Raw genomic sequence first — 16,975 nt, 5'->3', positions numbered from 1 at the left:
CATTGAGGATTATTTTTTTCATATAGCAGACACCATTAGAGGAAAATTAAATTCAGGGAATAGGAAAGTTTTTTTAAAAGGGTATTGATTTTAATCTAAGTGGATAAGAGTGGGTACTAATTTGAGATAGTAATAAATTTTTAAAGAAGCTTTTGAATTTATGAAAATTGGTGATTATAGAAAACTAAAAAAGGTGAAAAATAAGTAAATTTTGTGGGAGATAGAATTGGTATAAAATATCCATCCTTTCTATTTTATATTCAAATATAAAAACTAATCAAAATATAAATTAACTTGATAAATAGTGAATTATTATTATTTCCAAGTTGTATTTAAAAATATTAGATGATTTATCATGATCAACCTAAATACATTTGATACAATACTGGAAATAACTTTGAAGAAAAATTATTATAGGCTTTGAATATATCCAATATTAGTGTATTATTTAAATTATCACTGATAAATTCCAAATAAGACATTGAGAAATCTCCTGAACTAGGAAAAGAATATTCCACATTTTAGATTCAGCACAAATATATATTTAAATGTAAAAAATATCTTACATCAATTTCACAAAGGAGTATATAATTTTCACATTAGATGGCCTTTGGGGGCCAATTTATAATTTTTGAAGTTCTCCGAAAAAAATTACCTTTGAGAATTACCCAAAAAATAAAAACCCGTATCCTTTTAATTATTAAATAAATATATTTTAAATATAATGTAGGATACATTCCTCTAGTATTCATATTACCTTTAATATTTTGAGTATCTCATTTTTTACTATAATTTCCATTTATATTTAAATAGTATGCATTCCCTATTTTCAACATGGTTTTATATTTCACCATTCGGTCGGGTGTATGGGGTGATTATATCACCGCTTGGGTTTTCACGAGCATTGGCAGGTCCTGGGGTGCCAGTCAAGGGGCGCTCATTTCATAAATTTTATCAAAGGAAAAACTTATCAATCTCTTCAATTTTTGGACGTGAATCAATTTTGAAAAATATTCAGTTTAATCTTAGGTAAAATATGTAAATCCATTTTCCAAGCTCAGTCAAATATACATAAACTTGGTCATAAATGTTTTAGTTTGAAGCCTCCCTATCCTTATAATGACCAACGTCTAAGGAGACTCTATAATTTTGAAACATCTGATATTTTATGATTCATCTACCTAAGAAGATCTCTTATATTATGTGTATATGATTGGGTGTTTGAAATTTTTACGAATTCTAAAGTATCTCGCACTCAAACCCTAATTACTTTAGTTATGTGATATTTATCTTTAGTTACATAGTTGAACACTAATCCCAATAGTTTAGTTGCAAGGATTTGTGAGCAATGTTTCGTTAACGGAGAAACAATAGAAAATTATAAAAGGGTAGTGGTGGCCACTGAGGTCTGCATAACACTTATCTCTTGAAAGGCACGGATGCTTCCTACATACAAATTATATATACCGTTGATGGCCACATGCATGATCTATTGTTATGATGTTTACTCAAATATTATTCTATATTAATTTCAGTGTCCCTATGTGTTAGGTTCTTGACATTGGATGAAATAGAAATTTTGAGCATATGTTTAACTGATTTCACTCAGTTTTTCTCTCGTTTCCGATGTCAGTTTCATTTACTCAAGCTTAAAAATAAGCGATATACGATTTTTGTTGTTAAATATTTTAACACTGGTCACATTAAATGCAAAGTAGTCAATAAACTAATATGAAATATTGCTTAAGGGTGGACACTAAGTCTAGATCTCATTGATCACTGAAAATCCCAGTCTTACTCGGAAGTTGTTATCCCAGAACTTTTATGGATACATGCCCCGTTTAATCATAGGTTGCAAGCCATTAACACAAAAAACCCTAAACGTTTCCATCATAATTGTGTCACCACATCTTTTTTGGCTTCTAAAGCCTGGACTTTCAACCTCCAAGGTAATCCCTTAAACCTCATTTGGAAAAAAAAATATTAAGAGAATTAAAATATCTTGTAAAAATATATCTCACTTTTAGGAGTTATTAAAAACTCAAAAATATGAGAACTGAAGGAAACAGGAAAAGTTTACACTATGCGTATGACTAGTCTTTGGAATTTCTTTATCTAAGCTATTCACATCGCCAGCTTCAGTTATCCACATGATTTGATAGAATACTCACTTCAAGAAACATCTGAGATGATAGATTAATCTCTTGAGATTTTTTGCTCATTCTGGTCAGTTTTGAGGGTTTCTTGGATCTCTTTTACATGTTTCTTTGAAACATTTCCATTGACATTCACATTTCAAAGTAGTTCCAAATTAAATGAGCCTTCTGGTTTATCTTCTCTAATTTCCAACATTTCGTTCCACATCTGGTACAATGTACTATATCTTGTGTATTACCTTCAGGTTGAGTAAGTTGTTGGAGTGGGTTGATTTGAAACAAGAAAAAATTTTGACTTCTTTTCCACAGGCTCATTCAGTTTCAGCTATTTGATCTGTTTCTTAAGCCAATTTCCTATTTCATCAATGTTATTTACAATTCTAGTCAACGCACACTTCTTCACGCATTACAGACGGGTGGCCTTTTAACCTTTCAATATTTCCAAGGCATGAGGTTGAAAACATGAAATGTGCCACATGATGATTCTTTGAAAACTAACCACAATAAATAATCCAGAGAAGAACTTTCTCAATTATGTGTTCATTACATTGTACTGAGATATTCCAAATAGTAAGTCTTAATGAATGTCTTAATGGTATATTATCTGCATCACCAGTTCTACGGTTCAGGAAGATATCAGCACGGGGAGATGATGATAAAACGAAATTTTGACACAATCTTGAGGTGGTATATCCATCTTTGGCTTCCTTGTCATTTTTTATGTCATATTCAAGGGTTCCAAGATAAAAAGTTTATCTTCACTGACCTAATAAAATTATGTGTCTATTCGTAGATCTAGCCATTGTTTTAACTTCTATTTGGCTTCCTAGACATTTCCTTTGATCAGAAATAGATTAGACTAGAGTAAGCCAGATGAGAGTGATTATTTTCCCTGGGCTAAATGAAAACTTTCTTCCCTTTTTTTCACTCTCCCTCTATATATCTCTAGCCATGGTGTTCACTTCTTTTTTGATTTCCCATAAAATCCCATGGACTAATGAAGAAGATGAATCAAGTAAAGGGACTCTAAGTCTTTATTATTTTCACTGACCTAAACAAAACACCCTTTGTCTCATTTCCACTTTGACTTCCTGGACACTTGTTTACCAGTGAGGGTGATGAAACAAGTTTAATTTCACTGATCTAAATAAAGCTCTCTTTCTCTCTCTATCCCTCTCTTTCGCTTCGTCCAGGGGGGGTATAGGGGAGGGGTTAGAATGTTTCTTTACACTATGTATCTCCCATGGCAGAGGAACCTGTGTCTGCTACAGGGCCCTGTACAAAAGTCAGCTAGGGTTGACTGTTAACTCTCTGCATTGGCTCCTTGGCAGAGATATGACAACGCCGCTTGAGCTCCACCGACGGAGTGGGGATCCTTATCGGCGACAAAAAAAGAACAGTTTTGGAATGCATCCAGACTGCTCGCTACGAGGCGGCTCAGCCCTCCAAGGCTGCCTCCACCATCACCAAAGAGAAGATCCTGACCCTCAAATCTTGCAGGAGGGACATCCAGCTCCAGTGGGCCCAATGAATCAGGCTGAAACCATCAAAGTCAACATCCAAGTCAACCCCTAAGTCAAAGTCAAAGTCAAAGATGATACGAGTGGTCCCCACCCAGGCAAACTCCATCAGCTCAGCAGCCCTTGCAGGTTCAGGCATGTCCCCATCTTTGGCTCCTTTCTGATTGGAGAGTGATGAAAATTTATTAAGATAAAAGTCCAGAAAAAAGAGCCGGGCAAGAGCGATGGATGGGCAGGCACCTCGTCTTCTCGACACAGAACCTTGTGAAAGGAGAACTCGTCGCAGGTCTCTTCGGCATCCAAGATCGAGGCCAAGGTCGGGACGGCGGAAGAGTCGTGGTGGCAGGACATGAAGCCGGCAATGGCCGCATCGAAGGAGTCGCAGCTGAGAGATGCGCCTGGCCAGGCAGGGCCATGTGCGCAAGCAACTTCCGCCCTCGAAGCCTCCGTCAACAGATCGCCGACACTGATGTTTGTAAGGCTGTCTGCCCACTCGCCTGCCGACATCATGCCCCGTGCCGTGGGAGACGTGGTAGCAACAGTTATGGGGGTGGCGGTGACGGCGCCAACAGCAGCGCCTCGTCCATGCTTCTGTTCCTCCTCCCCATCCTCTGCAACTCTTGTGGGAGTTGCGGACAGGGGCCGAACATTTGGGCTAGAGAACCAGCCATATCTTGTGACAGAAGGAATGAAGAATAAGACTGTAAGAGAAGAGAAGGTAGAGAGAGAGATGACTTTCTGAGAAGTGGGTTAGGAAGAAACCTGAGCCTGAAAACTGCGGGGCTCCCAACGGTTGCATGTACATCTCCGGCACTAGCCGAGGAGTTGTTCAGCGTCCATCTCGGTAAATGGGCGAGGTTGTCCTGATGGGCATGGTAAGGGAAGAGCATGAGCTCTCCAGATGCCACGCTGGAGTCTCCCCATTTTCTGTTCAGGTGCTCGAGAATGGATGAAATTCTTTTCCGAGCGCTAAGGGTTAGCTCTAGATGAGGGTTCCGTTCATCCTGTCAAAAAGTACTTATGATCAGAATTACCTTTTAATTCGCGACAAGTATTTTTTTTTGCAGGGCATTGTCGAGAACTAAGCCCGCTTTAAAAGGAAAAGAGCAATGAGATAATAGGGAAATATGTTTTTGGAGATGATACCTTTTCTAGTGACTTCCGAGTAGCCTCGTCAATTGGGAAGAGCTGGAGCTTCAGTTTTGAAGGTGGCTGTGAATTGGGTTCTCCAACGGGTTGCTGGAGGCACGGTTCTTCAGGTGCCAAAGAGTGTTGAGGTTGAGCGCAATCGGCAGACTCACCAGCTGAATGAATATCAGAAATAAAATAGTATGAAGATAGATTGATGCGATGTAAGATTTACAAATGACGAAGAATTCATTATCGTCATTCCAGGATTTGTCCGTCCATTTTTCTATGAAAGGAATGACTTGGGAATGACTAGATGATGATAGATTCATTAATGAGATGATTCATACAAATGATGATGATGATGATGATGATGATGATGATTACAGGAATAGGCAACACAGCGATAACAGGAGCAGCCATGAAAGTCATACATCCTTTCTACATGTCAACGAATTCATCATCGAGATGATTCTTAATATGATGACGATGATGTGCCGTCATTCCCAAATTTTGTCATCCATTTTTGGTATGAGACAAATGTCATGATGATGACAAGATGACAATAAGACAACCAGGTGAAATGGACTTCATCGTCAAGATGATTTGTGAGTGTGCCGAAGATGATTTGTCATGGTCCATCGTAACAGGAAGAGGTTTTAAAATATCATCAATTTTTTGGTATGAGATAAATATTGTTCACTGAAAGTACAATGATGAATTCATCATCGAGATGATTCATACATCGACATTCGGTCCTCTTGGGGGAAAGATATGAATTACATTTGATGATGAGCAGTGCTGAATTCATAAACGAGATGGTTCATAGAACGATGGTTAGTCATCCACTTGTGGTACGAGATGAATTCTCGTTGATAAATAAATATCAACGAGATGATTCATATAATGACTGGTGGTTACCGCTTTGTCGAGTGACCACCTTAAATCACTTTTCAAAAAAAATGATTCATACAATGACGATAGGTCACCATTTTTGGTGTGAGATGAATGATGGGACAATGACTAGATGACAACGAGATAATAATGGATTCACCATTGAGATGATTCGTGTATACTACATGAAGATCCGTCATCCTCCCTCATACCAGGAAAATAATGAGAAAAATGACGAAAATCAGGAATTTGTTTACAAGAGTGATCCCCAAATTGTAATCAGAAACTTTGTACGACATAAAAGGTGTGATAGTGATTGGATGGTTATGAGAAAATGCCGAGAAGATGACAAATTCATATTTATGACTATGATGATTACAATTTGGCATCCCCAAATTTTGTCATCTGTAATTAGTGAGAGACGAATAATGAGGCAATGACAAGAAAATAACGAGAAAATGACAAAACAATTTTAAATTAATAAAGTCATTGCCATGATCTTTTTTTTGAAAGTATTGTCATGATCTATTCCTAAGTCGCATATTAGAAATCATCTGATTCTAGATAGAACTAACCGTTTACAGTGCAACAGTTCGGAGCCGATGTATCTGTGGTCCCTTGGGCAAGGGAACAATTATTGTCAATTGATGTCCTCTCTAGATGCTCGGCGGCATCAGCAACCAAGGAAACCCCAGCAATGGCTGCCTTCTCCCACTTTTTGTACGCCGAGGATCCAACGCCTAAACAGGATAATAATCACATTACAGCTGACTGGTATGAAAAAAACACATGACTCATATGAACAAGATAAGGGTAAAAAAATATACACCTGCACGTCGCTTCTGATTTGGGTTCTTTGACACAGGGCCATCACTTCGAATTACCCCACGCTTTGTGGCAGCAAGTCTAGTGGCCCCCAATTTTTGAGAATTTTGAGAGTCGACAAAGACAAATTTAACCAAGTGTACATCATGTCCAGTAGGCTTGTTGAACGTGGGTTCTCCCATTGTGGGAATGGAAACCGAGCCATTCTCTCCTTGGTAAGGACGTTTTCGCCTATTCCTGTTTCGGTCCCTCAAAAGTTGTTGAGCCTTCACGCAAAGATTATTCAGAATTAAAATCAAAATGGTAAGAAAGAAAAATCAAAATCGAGAGTGAACAGCAAGCGAAAAGCCCACCAATGTCTCAATAAAAGTTTTGAACCTTCTTGGTTTCAGATGAAGCTTTGATGCCGTGCAACTGTACTTTTCAAGTAATGACCACCTGGAACGAATGGAAGTCAGAAATTAAGAAATGAAAAGACAAGTGAAATACAGTTGTCTCAGGCATATTGACAGCAATTCACTGAAAACTGATGCATGCAACGAATGGAAGTCAAGAGGATGAGTAGGTCGAGTTTCAGAAGGACATTCAAAACTATTAAATTTAAAAGATTATTCAAAAGTAGGATTCGTTTGCACACAGAAAGACTGGCGGGTCCTTGCTCTCCAATTACCAAAACAGATAAAAGCTCTAGCCATACCACCAGCTCATCTACATCTACGGGGAAGAACATGCACTATAAACCCTAGCAAGGCAAACATCTAGCAGAAATGAATAGAGAAAACTATGAGTGTATTTCAAGAAACTTACAGTCAGAAAAGGTTCAGGGTTCAGCAGTGGAGGTTGTAAGCCAGGGGCTATACCCCATGAAAGAAAGGACACACGGAAGCAAGTTGGGAATAGTATTTTGGGACAGGACATTCACTGATAACAACCCTGTAGTTCTTATTAGGGAAGATAGAGATAGAGGGAGACCAGCGGTAAGATCGTTGCCAGAAACACAAAGAGAGAGGAAAGTGCCATAAAGATTGTTGATGTCAGCTAATGGGGATGAACGCAACTTCAATTACTTCTTGTCAGCCACCCCAAGGGGGGGCTGCATCTACATAACGGGAAGACTAACATAAGAGGGAAAATGAACAAACTATCTCTGGCGGGTAAAGTGACATGAATACCCTACCGTGTAATGAACAAAATGAGGTCATATCAGACACTGTCTGAGGGAGAAGCTACACCCAGTGTAGCCAAAAGCGCACAGAATTCATTTAGAAAAAAGTTTGGGGACAGGATACGTCCTGTATATCCCACACAATGAGGACTGCTTCAAGCATTGTGCATCCATCAGTGTGTCTCTCATTCTGTCCCAGGACAATGGACATTGGTTGAGACCGACCTCGTCTCTCCCTGTCCGAAGAGCCTACTCAGGGACGAATCAAACTCTAGTTGAGAAGCATGATCAATATTCTTGAAGTCAAACATTCTGTATAAGTGAAGAATCGAAGTAGCACCCTTGTTATTTAGCTGTAGCTTTTAAGTTGTACGCGCAAGAATCTTAATAGATATCAGAGCAATGAGAAATAAGAAAGAGTGATAATGGACAAGACAAATAAAGGAAAAACTGATTGATACCAAAGTCTTACCATCGAAGCATCGCAGCATTTGTATCCTTCCAGTTCTTGGCATCAAGACAGAAGCCTGGCCCTAGAAGCTTATTCATGCGCCTCACAAGACGATAGTAGTAATGTCTCACCTAAAAATCAAAGGTGAAACAACGATGAAAAGGTCAGGCATCATGTACATCAAACTGCAGTTTCAGATACTCTAGAAGATAACAGAGACATCAAAGAATTCGTAGTCCGAAATTTCTAAGACCAACAAAGAACATATGTTTCCATTATTCACGAAATAAAAAATGTCCGACACATCGGATACAATTAATTTGGAGATATGAGACCAAATTGTTTTTTGACGACAGTAAGTTATGGGAAGCGCCTCATCCAATTAATATTTCATTACTCCGGGTGAGTAAATCATGCAGAAATAAGACAGCTACTTCATTTTTCTAATACAAAAATAGTCATTACAAGAGTCAAATAGCGTTGTAAAATAATTATCGAATCATAGTAGAAATAAGATGAAAAGAACACCCATGGATAAAATTAAAACGAGCTAGATAAAGCTCGCAGGTATGTCGTGGAATTAATAAGGAGTGTGGACATTAGTGCTCCTACTATCTTTATTCTATTTCCCTAATTATCCCATTAAGGGCACTTGCCCTAACTAGCCCATTAGGGCTCCTATATAAACACTTGTAACCTTGTTCTCTTAAAAAAAAAAATGTTTTTTTGAGTTCTCTCAGTTTCTAGTTTTACATGGTATCAGAGCTATCATTCTCCAGCTCGTCAACCTCCGCCATAGGATTGTCTGGATCTCTACATTGTCCTTCAAGATTCTCGCCACCGAATTTGGCCACGGGATTCACCATTGAACTTCCACGGGATTCACTGTCAGGTCTCTGGCTTCAAACTCCCTTTGGTAGTCTTCCTCTTCGTGGCTTCCTCCTCCTCATGACTTCCTGTGGAGTTCCGTGACCGAAATCCACGGGAATCCTCGCAGAATCCACGGCCAAGAGTCGAAGTCAAGGAGTCGGATTGGGTACTCTTCACGGCTGTGAATCGGCGTCTACAGCACGGAATCGACGACCGAGAGGGCTCTTCTTCCTCTTTGCGGTCTTCCTGGCTTCACGTTCACTTGCGACGGATTCTCGCCACCGTTAAAGTTCTTGGCAGTCCACGGTCTCCTCATCCAGTCAACCTTGACTATCCGCTCTCTCTACTCGGCCTCACCCACCAGAAGCACTCTGCGTGGCCTCTTCTCTACACATTGAGACTTTCACTCTCCGGCGTCCGTCCGACCTTTGCTGCTTGGCACGGTGCAGTCCTTCGTCAGCCTCCATCAGGTGTTGCTTTGTGTAAACAAGAAAAGAACAATTCTTGATAGCAAATGAAAGAGATTACAGGGTTTTATAGGAAGCCCTAATGGGCTGACTAGAGAGGGCCCTTAATGGGCTAACAAGAGAGAGAAAATAAAGACATGTAATACTCAGATCAACACTCCCCCTCAAGCTGGAGCGTGGATGTTATCCACACCCAGCTTGGAACAGAGCTCCTCAAACCTAGGGGCATGAAGCCCTTTGGTGAAGATATCTGCAAGCTGTTCAGCGGACGGAACATAAGGCGTGCGAAAATCTCCCGATTCAAGCTTCTCTTTGATGAAATGGCGATCGATCTCGATGTGTTTTGTACGGTCATGCTGAACGGGGTCATGAGCAATGCTAATCGCCGATTTGTTGTCGCAGAACAGCTGGACAGGAGAGGGAACTGGACACCGTAGCTCACGAAGAAGCTGGGTAATCCAAAGTGCTTCACACAGACCATGCGCAAGGGCACGGAACTCCGCTTCAGCACTCGATCGAGAGACCACTTTTTGCTTCTTGCTCCTCCAAGTAATCAGATTGCCGCCCAAGAAGGTGCAATACCCAGATGTGGACCGACGATCAACCACAGAGCCGGCATAATCTGCATCGGTGTAGACTTCAAGACGCAGGCCGGTAGAGAGGGACGAGGGACGAGGATGAGGAATTCGAGTGGATCGGAGGGAGATGGGGACGATGAGGGTTCAGGAGAGGAGGAGGAATAGTAGGGAAGCAATTCATCAAACGTGGCATCTTTGGTGACGACGAACCGACGAGAGGGTGGATGATAGCATAAATAGCCTTTTTGGGTGGAAGAATAGCCAACAAACACACACTTGATAGCACGGGGATCCAGTTTATCACGACCAAGTTGGTGGTTGGGCGCATAGCATACACATCCAAATACACGAGGAGTAAGATGAGTTCGGAGAGAGAGAGTTGGAAAGGAATGCTGAAGACGGTCAATGGGAGTGGAGTAGTCAAGCACTCGAGATGGAAGGCGATTAAGAAGATGGATGGCGGTGGAGACGGCTTCCCCAAAAATACTTGGGCACATGCATATGGAAGAGAAGGCTCGAGTCATTTCAAAGATGTGACGGAATTTTCTTTCGCAACGCCATTTTGCTGTGGTGTATAGGGACAAGAAGTTTCATGGATAATGCCTTTGTCTTGGAAGAAGGTGCTTAACGTGGTGTTAACGTAGTCTTTAGCATTGTCGGAGCGGGCGGCGAATGGATATAGAGAATTGAGTTTGGATAAGGGAGTAAAATTGAGGAATGACACGAGATATCTCCGATTTGTTCTTCAAGAAATATGCCCACGTGAATCGAGTAGCGTCGTCAATAAAGATGCATAACCACCGAGAACCGGAAGTACTATGAATAGGGAAGGCCCCACACATCGGTGTGAATAAGGGAGAATGGGGTCAAGAATGAGAAGACGAGATAGGATACGTGGTAATGCGATGATGTTTGGCAATTCGACAAGCAGTACAAACAAAGCGATCCACAGAATGGCCTTGAAAGAGTTTAGGAAAGAGACGATAAAGAGTAGCAAAGAAGGATGGCCGAGGCGTCGATGAAGAAGCCACAAACGCTCGTGGGAAGCCGAAGGGAAACTGCCGCAGCAAAAGCAAGAGAACTCGAACAAGGGCGAACAAGATAGAGCCCCTCATGCTCCTCAGCAATGGAAATCGTCCTCCCGACACCTTATCACGATAAAAACATGAATTAGGAGAAGGTAAGGTCTTGTTTCAAGTCGCGAACAAGGCTAGATAGGGAGAGAAGATGATGAGTAAGGCGAGGAACATGAAGAACTTTAGATAGATGCATAGAAGAGGAAAGGGCCACACGACCAATACCCGCCACGGTGAGAAGATCGCCGGAGGCTGTTTTAACTTTGGAGGAGCCAGAAACTGGTGCATAAGTTTGAAAGGCTCGAGGATTTGGGGTCATGTGGGCGGTGGCACCGGAATCAAGAAGCCAAGTGGAAGAGGAAAAAGAATGGCCAGGAGGGGATGTAGGTGTGGGAAGACTGGTGGACATACCTGCGTGGGCCAAGGAGCATGAGCCCACGACTGGAGGATCAAGCAAGCGGCGTAGATGCTCCATCTCTTCCGGAGTGAAGCTAGCGGGTGAGGCACTAGTCGGGAGAAGACCGTACAGCATAGGCACTTGACCCGGGGGGGGCACGGACGAGGCGGCTGCAGCAAGGTTGCTTGGTTGTGCGCGTTTCCGTTGAAGCTTGTAGCACGTCTCCTTAGAGTGACCTCGCTTCTTGCAGTAATTGCAAAACAGCGAAGGATCACCCTTTGGAGAATCCTCCGTCCGAGCCGTCGGACCACGTGGCAAAGAGCCGGGTGGTGGAGTCGACGATGGGCGTGCAGAGCGAAGAGGAATGAGCTACAAGTGCGGCCGAGTTCTGGGCCTGCTGGCGGGATTCTTCAACCCGCACACTGTGGGCGCATCCTTGAAGGTAGGACCAGTCTCCGATGAATAAGCTAAGCCCGTACAACTTCATATTCGGGTTCAGTCCCATAAGAAACTGGAAAACCGAAGTTGAAGAGTATATTGGCGGTCCACGAATGGGGTCGGGCGGCATGTAGTAGTCAATTTCATTCCACAACGAAATGAGCTCCGTGCTGTACTCCATGATAGACCGGTCCCCTTGGCGCAGGTTAGCGGCCCGATGTACCAATTCGTGCAGTCGCAATGTTGTGCTTCTTGGAGTGGCTCTCAAGTGCTGCTTCCCAGACCGCCCGAGCGACTCTAGAGACATGAATTCACCTTTAACACTAGGTGAAATACTGTCCAAGAGCCAACGATGAACTACCCCCTCAACGTCCAGCCAGTCATAATACTTGGGATCGGTCCGGGAAGGTCCGTCTTCTAGAAGATGGCGCATGAGACGCCCTTTTAAAGTTATCTGGACGTACTGGCGCCATTGCAGGAGATTGAATCCAGTAAACATACCATCCGGAGGCATCCGAGGCAAAGAGGATGGTCCAGAGGAGGACGACCAATTCCCGGGCTCGAGAGGCACCGCAGATGCATGTGGCGTAGATACCGGCGTCGAGTCTGGCGTAACAGTAGAGGTCTGGGCTTCAACCGGGTTCGTCATGATGAAAGCAGAGTAGACCACAGTCAGAAGGCGCCGGAACGACGAGAAGCCGGGACTGCAGGCGCCGAGACGTCGGGCGCCGGGACGGCGGGAGCCGGGACGGTGGGAGCCTGGACGGCGGGTGCCGGGACGTCGGGCGCCGGGACGTCGGGCGCCGGGGCAGCGGTCGCCGGGCGCAGCGCCGACGTCGATCGCCGGGCGCGCGAGCCGGGCGGCGCGAGCCGGGAGGGCGCGAGCCGGGAGGGCGCGAGCCGAGGGCACGAGCCGAGGCGGCGCGGGCGACGGCGGGCGCGGAGCAGAAGACGCTGGGGCGGCGCCAGAACGGGCCTGGGAGCGCGGGCGAGACCGAGCGCGAGATCAGGCGGTCGTGAGAACCGCCAAGATCGAGCGCAAGGTCGAGCCAGAAACCCAGATTAGGGTTAGGGTTAGGGCTCTGATACCATGTAAACAAGAAAAGAACTATTCTTCTTAGCAAATGAAAGAGATTACAGGGTTTTATAGGAAGCCCTAATGGGCTGACTAGAGAGGGCCCTTAATGGGCTAACAAGAGAGAGAAAATAAAGACATGTAATACTCAGATCAACACTTTGACCTCCTAGACATCAATGGAGAATCCTGAGACAGGTGATCTTCCAGAAGTTCAGGCCTCCGATGTGACGCCGGCATCTACTCCATCCAGTGTTGGTCGGCCGCCTCATGCACCGGCGTCTTCTCTTGAGCCGGGAAATTGGTCTACTTCTCCTGGACCATTTTCCCTGCCCAAGATGCCTCCGGATGGGATGTTTACTGGATTCAACCTGCTTCAACGGCGCCAGTATGTTCAGATCACTTGCAAGGGTCGTCTGATGCGCCATTTGCTTGAAGATGGACCACCCAGGACGGATCCCAAGTATTACGACTGGCTGGATGTTGAAGGGGTGGTCCACCGATGGCTATTGGACAGTATTTCGCCTAGCATCAAGGGTGAATTTTTGTCTCTCGAGTCTGCTCGGGCAGTGTGGGAAGCTGCTCTTGAAAGTTACTCCAAGAAGCATAATATCGCCACATTATATGAATTAGTGCATCGGGCCGCCAACCTGCGTCAAGGGGACAGAACTGTTATGGAATATAGCACGGAGCTTATTTCCCTTTGGAATGAGATTGATCATTATATGCCACCCGACCCTCATTCCGTGGACCAAAAGTACACTCTCCAGCTTCGGGTCTTCCAGTTCCTTATGGGACTTAACCCGGAGTATGAATCTCTACGGGCTCAACTTATTCACCGGGAGAAAGAGCTTACTTTCAAGGATGCGCTTCGTAGTGCTCGGATTGAAGAATCCTGCTTTCAGCAGACTCAGACCCCGGCTTCGGCACTTGTCGTACAGTCGTTTGCCTCCACTCGTCCTCCTACGACGACTACACCGACTGGAGTTCTGCCTCGTGGTGCATCTACTTGGACTGAGGAATCTCCCAAAGGTGATTCTTCGCTTTTCTGCAATTACTGCAAGAAGCGAGGTCATTCGAAGGAGACATGCTTTAAGCTTCAACGGAAGCGAATGCAACAGAGCAATCTTGCTACTGTCGCCCCTGCTGTCAGCCAAGTGCCAACGCCTGGTCAAGTGCCTATGCCGTATGGTGTTCTTCCGACTAATGCCCCACCTCCCAGCTTTACTAGTGAGGAAGTGGAACGTCTCCGGCGACTGCTTGACCCTCCAGTCGTAGGCTCGTGCTCCTTAGCCCACGCAGGTATGTCCACCATTCTTGCTACGTCTCTGTCAAATTCCGGAAATTCTTCTTCATCCTCCCCTTGGCCTCTTGATTCTGGTGCCACTGCTCACATGACCCCTAATCCGCGAGCTTTTGTGACTTATGAACCTGTTTCCGGCTCTTCCAAAGTAAAAACTGCATCTGGTGATCTTCTCACCGTTGCTGGGATTGGTCGTGTTGCTCTTTTCTCCTCTCTGAATCTGACTAAAGTTCTTCATGTTCCTCATCTTGCTCATCATCTCCTCTCTTTATCCCGTCTTGTTCGCGATCTAAACCAGGACCTTACCTTCACTCCTAATACCTGTTTTTATCGGGATAAGGTGTCGGGGAGGACGATTTCCATTGCTGAGGAGCATGAGGACCTCTATATTGTTCGACCTCCTTCGTCCTCTCTTGCTGTTGCTGCTGCTGCTGCTGCTGTTTCCTCTTCGGTGTCTCATGAGCATTTGTGGCTTCTTCATCGACGTCTCGGCCATCCGTCTTTTGATACTCTTTATCGTTTATTTCCTAAACTCTTTCAAGGTCATTCTGTTGACCGCTTTGTTTGTGACGCTTGTCGAATTTCTAAACATCATCGCACGACGTATCCTATGTCTTCTTCTCATACAACGACCCCCTTCTCCCTGATTCACACCGACGTTTGGGGACCAGCCCCTGTTCACAGCACTTCTGGCGCTCGGTGGTTATGCATTTTCATTGATGACGCTACTCGCTTCACGTGGGCTTATTTATTAAAACACAAATCAGATCTCTCTCTCGTCATTCCCCAGTTCTACTCTCTATTTCAAACCCAATTCTCCACTCCCATTCGTCGCTTCCGCTCCGACAATGCCCGAGACTATGTCAATTCCGCGTTAACCACTTTCTTCCACCAAAAAGGCATTATCCATGAAACTACTTGCCCATACACACCCCAGCAGAATGGTGTTGCCGAACGAAAATTTCGCCTCGTCTTTGATACAACCCGCAGCCTCCTATTCCACATGCATGTGCCCAAGTATTTTTGGGGCGAAGCCGTTCTTACCGCCATCCATCTCCTCAATCGCCTTCCTTCTCGTGTGCTTGATCATTCTACTCCACTTGACTGTCTCCAGCATTCCTTTCCAAATGTTTCCCTCCAAACTAACCTTCTCCCTCGTGTTTTTGGGTGTGTTTGTTTTGTCCCTAACCATCATCTCAGTCGGACAAGCTTAACCCTCGTGCTATCCAATGTGTATTCGTCGGTTATTCTCCCACCCAAAAGGGTTATCGTTGTTACCATCCGCCCTCTCGTAGATTTATTGTTTCGAAGGATGCCACCTTTGACGAATTCACTTCTTATTATCCTTCTTCTTCTCCAGTCTCACCTTCTTTACCTCTTCAGTCGGATCCTCTTGAGTTCCTTATTCTCCCTCCATCATCTCCACCTCCACCAGCATATACTCCTTCCCCGCCTGTTTCTTCCGAGGAGCCTCCACCAGCCCCTCCCGTGGATACCTCATCCTCCCTGTCTCTGCCAGCACCGGTCTCAGATCTTCCTGCGCCTTCCAAGGATTCCCCACCCGCTCTTTCCGAGGATCCATCTTCAGCTCCATCCGCTTCATCTGTTCCTCCTTCTGGTGTCCCTTTACCTATCCGCCGCTGCCCTCCAACTAAACGTTATGGTCTCACCCTCGCCCGTCGCAAACCTCATGTTCCTCCCACTCCTGCAGCTCCCTCATCCTTCTCACAAAATCCTCCCGAAAATTCCTCATTAGCTCTTGTGTCTCGCCCTCGCCCACAACCATTATATCCAATAACCACTTATGTCTCATCTCATCGCCTCCCCCCATCATTCCATGCCCTTCTTACCTCCCTTGACTCCATATCCCTTCCAAAGATGGTGGACATTGCCTTGTCGCTTCCTCATTGGCATCGGGCTATGGAGGAGGAGCTCCAAGCACTCGCTTTGAATGATACATGGGATCTGGTCCCTCTTCCACCAGGCAAGCACTTAGTCGATAGTCGTTGGGTTTATGCTGAAAAGCAAAATTCTGATGGTTCTATTGAACAACATAAGGCACGTGTTGTGGCGCAGGGTTTGACACAAAAGTATGGCATTGATTATCAAGAAACGTTTACTCCTGTGGCTAAGATGAACACCGTCAGGATTCTCTTGGCCTTGGCTGCGGACCGTGGCTGGACCTTACAGCAGTACGATGTCAAGAATGCTTTTCTTCATGGTGACTTGAGTGAGGAGATCTATATGGCCTTACCTCCCGGGTATGCCTCCTTAGTTCCATCTACTCCGAGCTCGGTTGTGTGTCGCCTGAAGAAAGCGTTGTATGGTTTGAAGCAATCTCCCCGTGCTTGGTTTGGCCGTTTCACTATGGCCATGACACATAGTGGATATTGCCAGTGTAATGGGGATCACACCCTCTTCTCGTCTATGTGGATGACATTATTATCACGGGTGATGATACGGAAAATATTGTCCAGCTGGCTGCTTATCTGTCATCGGAATTTGCTATTCGTCATCTTGGTCCGTTGCGGTATTTCCTTGGTATTGAAGTTGCTTATTCTTCTAGTCGGATTTTCATCTGTCAGCGTAAATATACGGTGGATCTTTTATATGAGCTTGGAAAGGAGGACTC

At 44.5% G+C, this 16,975-nt stretch overlaps 1 protein-coding gene across 3 annotated transcripts in view; it reads right to left on the bottom strand.

The window, feature by feature from the left end:
• Window positions 1-3,208: 3,208 nt before the first annotated feature.
• Window positions 3,209-16,975, bottom strand: part of TKI1 (TSL-kinase interacting protein 1) — a 16,136-nt gene continuing 2,369 nt past the window's right edge. For all 3 annotated transcript variants that reach the window (XM_078572469.1, XM_078572467.1, XM_078572466.1), the window contains exons 5-13: window positions 8,161-8,270; window positions 6,877-6,961; window positions 6,528-6,789; window positions 6,274-6,438; window positions 4,823-4,980; window positions 4,439-4,680; window positions 3,917-4,349; window positions 3,771-3,836; window positions 3,209-3,693 (exon numbers count right to left, since the gene is read on the bottom strand). In XM_078572469.1, the coding sequence (XP_078428595.1) occupies window positions 3,460-3,693; window positions 3,771-3,836; window positions 3,917-4,349; window positions 4,439-4,680; window positions 4,823-4,980; window positions 6,274-6,438; window positions 6,528-6,789; window positions 6,877-6,961; window positions 8,161-8,270 (1,755 nt within the window). In that variant the 3' untranslated portion in view covers window positions 3,209-3,459. The remainder of the gene's footprint in view (window positions 3,694-3,770; window positions 3,837-3,916; window positions 4,350-4,438; window positions 4,681-4,822; window positions 4,981-6,273; window positions 6,439-6,527; window positions 6,790-6,876; window positions 6,962-8,160; window positions 8,271-16,975) is intronic.

This window comes from Wolffia australiana, chromosome 3 (assembly GCF_029677425.1).
Source record: "Wolffia australiana isolate 7733 chromosome 3, ASM2967742v1".
NCBI lineage: Eukaryota > Viridiplantae > Streptophyta > Magnoliopsida > Alismatales > Araceae > Wolffia > Wolffia australiana.
This window is presented reverse-complemented; position numbering and strand designations above follow the sequence as displayed.